This window comes from Sinohyriopsis cumingii, unplaced genomic scaffold, assembly GCF_028554795.1.
Source record: "Sinohyriopsis cumingii isolate HCF-2022 unplaced genomic scaffold, ASM2855479v2 utg002187l, whole genome shotgun sequence".
NCBI lineage: Eukaryota > Metazoa > Mollusca > Bivalvia > Unionida > Unionidae > Sinohyriopsis > Sinohyriopsis cumingii.
This window is the reverse complement of record NW_028316149.1, coordinates 440,612-446,611: the sequence shown is the minus strand read 5'-3', so window position 1 is coordinate 446,611 and position 6,000 is coordinate 440,612. Positions and strand designations below refer to the sequence as shown.

The 6,000-nt window shown below is 35.9% G+C and overlaps 1 protein-coding gene across 1 annotated transcript in view; it reads left to right on the top strand.

The window, feature by feature from the left end:
- Nucleotides 1–900: 900 nt before the first annotated feature.
- The window catches only part of LOC149770957 (uncharacterized), a 139,537-nt gene continuing 134,437 nt past the window's right edge, over nt 901–6,000 (top strand). Inside the window, exons 1-2 of the mRNA XM_089948941.1 lie at nt 901–1,013; nt 2,368–2,524. Coding sequence (XP_089805067.1) covers nt 2,455–2,524 — 70 coding nt within the window. The 5' untranslated portion in view covers nt 901–1,013; nt 2,368–2,454. The remainder of the gene's footprint in view (nt 1,014–2,367; nt 2,525–6,000) is intronic.

Here is a 6,000-nt window from a genome sequence, read left to right as displayed (position 1 = left end):
AGGTCACTTTGACCCTACGGTGGCCCCATATACTACTAGTAAGGCCCGACAGAAAAATAATAATAAATCCATGTCTGTTTTTCTCTATGTATGCATGTGTTGGTAACTTATATATATAACTGTACGTCATGTCGTCATGGTTCTATACCCTTTCTTTTCATTAGTATTAAAATAGAATAAGTATAGAAATAGTATGCATGTACCAGTTGGTCATTTCTATATGTAACCAGCAGTGGTAGGAGTATGCATGTACCAGTTGGTAATTGCTATATGTAACCAGTATTGGTAAGAGTATGCATGTACCAGTTGGTAATTTCTATATATAACAAGCAGTGGTAACAGTATGCATGTACCAGTTGGCAATTTATATATGCATCCAGCAGTGGTAACAGTATACATGTGCCAGTCGGTAATTTCTATATGTAACCAGCAGTGGTAAAAGCTGCAACAGCATCTTATTATCAATAAATTAGTAGTAGTAGTAGTAGTAGTAGTAGTAGTAGTAGTAGTAGTAGCAGTATTAGTAACAGTTCAGGCGTAGGGGTAGGAATACAGTAGTAGTATTAATAGTAGAATAGTAGTAGTAGTAAGGGTATATACGTATTATATTAGTACGGTACTAGTAGTTGTAGTAGTAGTAGATTAAGCAGAAATATTAATAGTAGTAGTAGCAGCAGCAACAGTAAGATAGTAATTGCAGAAGCAATAGTATTATTATTATTTGAATTTATTTTTCAGATTTATTCTCTCTATCAGCCATATTGTTTGCTGCTGTAAACCTGAAGTACAAGATATTCATGTCGTAACTAAGCCATTTGAGTATCCATTGTAGTATTTGTCTGTACACGCCAATAGCTTGCTAGATAAGCTCAACACTTAATAACATGGGTTGTTGTCATGGTTGGTTTTGTGTATGATAACAAGATTTTGCTTCGAGACAAGTACAATCTTTACAGAGCACACAGTCTGGATAACTTGGGAAAATTGCATTTTAAAGGATTTTTTTATATTCTGTAAGTATCAGTCTACCATTTACTTTTTTGAAACATGAATTCCTATTGAGTCAATACATGAATATGGAATAACGTTGTACTGAATGTGCAGAGTCCTATATTTACTCCAATCAAGGTCACAAAACACTTTCTGATAGTTGTACAGTTGATGATAAATCGGTAATTAAATTCACAGAGTTTTTAAATATTGAAAGATAAGTTATTCATGATGCAGAGAGTTGTATAGTCTCATTGTGTCAGATGTTCACATATTAAATCAGTTAACTCACACCTAGGTCATTTAATGCACAGAAAGTTGTTTATTTTTAGCGAGTGTGATTATAAAGTAAAACTATCATGTACACGTCATTTCCTGTGACCGTGAGGTCAATAAGAGTAGATGAAGACTCTTTAGCAGGAAGCATTACTGGTATTTACACGGATTGCTAACCTCCACTATTATTATACTCGCCACTAACACCCCATCTACATTATTTATACACACTAATAACTTCTATCTATAGTTTTTAAACCCACCACCAACTCTCAATTTACAGTATTTAAATCCACCACTAACTCCCCATCCAAAGTATTTACACCCACCATTAACTCCATATTCATTGCATTTACACACCCACTAACTCCTCATCTACATTATTTACATCTACCACTAATAAACTCATATAACTTAGTATTTACTCCTAAAACTGATCTTCCTCTCCACATCACTTACACCCACTAACTCCAAATCTATAGTATTTTCCCACGTCTCATTCCCCATCTACAGTATTAGTACCCACCACTTACTCCACACCGACATTATTAACACTAATCAATTACTCCCCAAACACAAAAGCATAATGCTTCGTCCAGTCATTGTAATCGTCACCAACTCTATTCTGCACTAAGATCACACAACACCTCTAAGATCACACAACACCTCTAAGATCACACAAAACCACAAAGATTACACAACACCTCTAATCTGCACGAGATCATTAAGATCACAGTACACCTCTAAGATCACACAAAACCACTAAGATCACACAGCACCTCTAAGATCACACAAAACCACTAAGATCACACAACTCCTCTAAGATTACCCAATACCTCTAACATGGCACAATATCACTAATATCACACAACACTAAGATGACTAGGGAATTTAAAGATAATTACCTTCTGCGTTTAAAAATGAGTGTGTGGAACGGCAGCTTTGATAAACTCTTTACACACCAAAATGTTTATGCCATTTCATTGGTATAGATATTTCATTGTACAAGCAAGCTGATATATGTACAATAATTCGTAAACTAAATATTAGTTTGATATATTTCATCGACGCGAATATAATAGTCCTGTCTATATTTTGCAGCCCAGTCTTCGTGTCAGCATTGTGTTAAGTTGAAAGACCATTGCAACTTGAGTCATACCCTGAAGCACAATCATATAAAAAGATAAAATGGCAACAGGAGGAGAGGAAACAGTCGGTTACAGTCTTGCCAATGTTAGGACTGTGACACTAGAAAACAGTAAGTGATCCATAAGTTACATATAAAACTCCAGTGGAGTTTGTCAGTGAATATTTTCATACTCTGCCTACTAATACCTGTACTATATTCATTACACGGCGGGAAATATCAGTGTCTACTTAATACTAATTTGTTTCATAAAGTCTGACATACCTAATGGAATATGACAGTTAATAGTTTCATATTTTCATAGTCTTTCTTAAATAAGTATGACATATTTATTCGAATATTTCAGTGAATACTTTGAATTTCGATCTTAGTTTCATACTCTTGTGTTACCTAACGTCGGGCATACTTAATGGAATCTATCAGTAAATATTTTTATACCCTGCATACATATGCTTTTAATACATATATTAGGAAGGAAAGACAGGAAAGACCGTGTGCAACAGCAGTGCAACAGCCAGTGAGAAACGCATCAGAATTGGCTAAGCCTATATATGGAATTACTAAGTAACCTAAAAACTATAATGCAAAACCATAAACGCAGGTTTTGGAAATTTGATATTCCAACTGGTTGCAACGCAAGTCTTTTCTTTGGTTATGCGTGTAAGCTTCCACCATGACAACTATTGCACTGGCTTTCTGTATATACTAATGGTTATACACAGAATTTGCATTTAAAATTAGCATTTTTATTTTGCTTTAAAGCGTCAGGTCATGTAGTGTATCAAACAAACACAAAATTAGTATATGCAAAGAACGAACACAGAGTCCATGTCATAAGAAATGCATGTATTATTTTCCTCTCTTGTAAAAGAGATCAATATCTGACACCACTCTTTGTTCAGTGTAGTGTGTGGCTACATAAAGTGTATTAATATGCAATATGAAGCGACCGATAGCCACTGTGACTGAGTGGTGACAGGTATGAACATGCTCTTGTCACTGTTGGCAGGTAATCTTACCACCGCGATGCTAGGTTTGTTTTTACCAAGCTTACAGTATTATTTACCTTTATGTATAGTGCCAAAAATTCTGCCCTGTGGAGAGGTATTGTAGTAAATTTAGAGTATGTGCACGTGGTTGTAGTGCCCCGTTTTAAGCAATTCTTAGATTTGTGTGATTACTTGTTTGATTATTGGAATTTGGCGCCATGGAAATATTCCTGGCCCGAACTAATGAGCTAATCAATAGGAGCAAACGTCACGGAGTGAAGTGTTAGTGTGTTTCCATGATGTCCTGGTTCACTAATAGTGAATTCCGACCAAGACCGAATGACTGTCCCTGGGGTAAAATAGTACATATTAAAATCCAGTGGTATACATTGGTAGCGTGACTGCAAGGACAGCACTTACGGTATTAAACCAGTAAATTACACAAGGGCATAAATAAAAAGGGACTTGGCAGAGACCGTTTATGTCGCCATGCGGGCGAATATGGTGCAGTTATATCGGCGAAATGTGCCTGGAAAGCATACATTGACTGGCCTAAGGTGGCGGAGTTAAAATAGTTCCCATTGTTAGGAAGTACTCGTATATGTTCTAAGGCGTGAACGGTTGGTGGTACGGAAACATAATGAAGCCAAAACACGCAGATGTACGGTTGATGGATAGCTGACAGTTTGGTTTATCTGTGGTCTTGCATTAATTAGAGGAAAATTTAGGTATAGAATGGACACGTCGGGCTTTCTGATTTACAACTGAGGTTGTATGGAAGTGTTCGGAAAGTCGGGGAAACTTATGACTTCTAGCGAGAATCGCGCCAGGGTTTGACAACCGCTCGGTCAAGTAAATACCCGTGTGCGTGTAACAGTATTATATTTTTGTAAGAAAAGGGTCAAATATATATGTATTATTTTTCTCGCACGGACGATTTTCAGACTACCTTTCTTGGGATGATGTCGATCTAGAAGCTATTCTTACGGAGTATAGAAAGTATGAACACAAAGAAGACTGGTAACGATGACGACAATTTTGTTGATGATGGAGCATCATCAGACTGATGTGTTGTTTGTCTCTGGCACAAAGTAGATTCAAGAAAACAGTGTTTCTTTTAATACAGATTTTATGCATGCGCGTTCTAAAAAGATTAGAAATTAGACGTCACAAGAAAAAAACTTTGTATGTTTTCAACTGACGAGCAGCTGAACTGAAAGGTCTCATTTTGTTCATATTTGAGTAGAATTACGTTAAGGAATAATGTAGCTTTCTAATTAAAGTCTCCAAGAACATGTTATGCAAGATCTTGCTTAAAAGAAATCCTATCATCCAAATCCCGTGTAATTCAGTCTATAGTAAACTTTGTTGGCATAAATCTCAAACTTGTATCGTTATCAATATTGTTATTTACCAAAAGCATGTGTCCGCAAGAGGGCAACACAAGACTGCATTGATTATGTAATCATGTGAGATGCCGTTTTATTATTGCATGCTGTATAATATATTCGGTGTACGATATACGTAGTCTCGTGTATGATAGCATAACTTCAAATTCGTTATATTATTATTTCTTTCAATTTATTGTTTTATAAAATTAAATGCATGATATCTTAAATTTGTCTAATGAATAATTTACATTCCGTCGGAACTGAGGAAATGTTTTGGCTATAGGCGATATTTCCCAATATTTAAAAGAGAATTGAAGTCTGAAGAAAAAACACTCTCGACTAAAACTTAAATTTGGGAATTTTCTGGACACTAATTAATTAATATTTTATATTCGTCAAATATTAACTACATATTCAGTTACTTTATATAATAAAATAAAATGATATCGCAAGATAAATACAGTGTCATACAATAAGGAGAAAAAGGTAAAATGGTGCCTCATATTGCCAGGTCTAATACGGTTCGATTGCCAAATATTTAGATTTATATATGAATAATATAAACACGATTTTTTTGAGATGCATTGAAACTAAAGGTTCAATAATCGCCCTACCCACCCTACCGTCAACCAGGGTTATTATCCAGTAAAAGAATATGTTATTATATTGACATGTGTAGAGCTAGAAGTTGAATAATCTCTCACCCACCAAACCGTCCAACATGGGTTGTATCCATCATAGTACATGCTGTTATTTTGACATCTGTAGGTGTTTGAGATTTAATACTCTCCCAACTCGCGCAACCATCAACCAGGATTACAAACCGTCAATGTGGACTGTTCTAACACACTCCTGAGTCGTGCAATCCGTGGTTCATAAACGCATTTAACACCTTGACCTCCAGCCAGTTCCATGTCGGTTGGACCACAGGACCCTGATGTTTTATTGTCAGGACATCAGACTCCTTTGGTTGGTCCATATCATTGTGATCCACCCATGGCATTTATAAACATTGGTTCGACTCCGTGTCATCACATCTATATATCAGTCATGAATTTCCACTGATTAATCACTAGCGACGTAAGAAAATAACGATACACATATTAAGATTTCCCTCTCCCCCCACCTCCACTTTTCATTCATAAAGGACAGAGTACGCAGGAATCTAGAGTGAGAGAGAACATTTATTTGGGCTTGAGGAAATCTT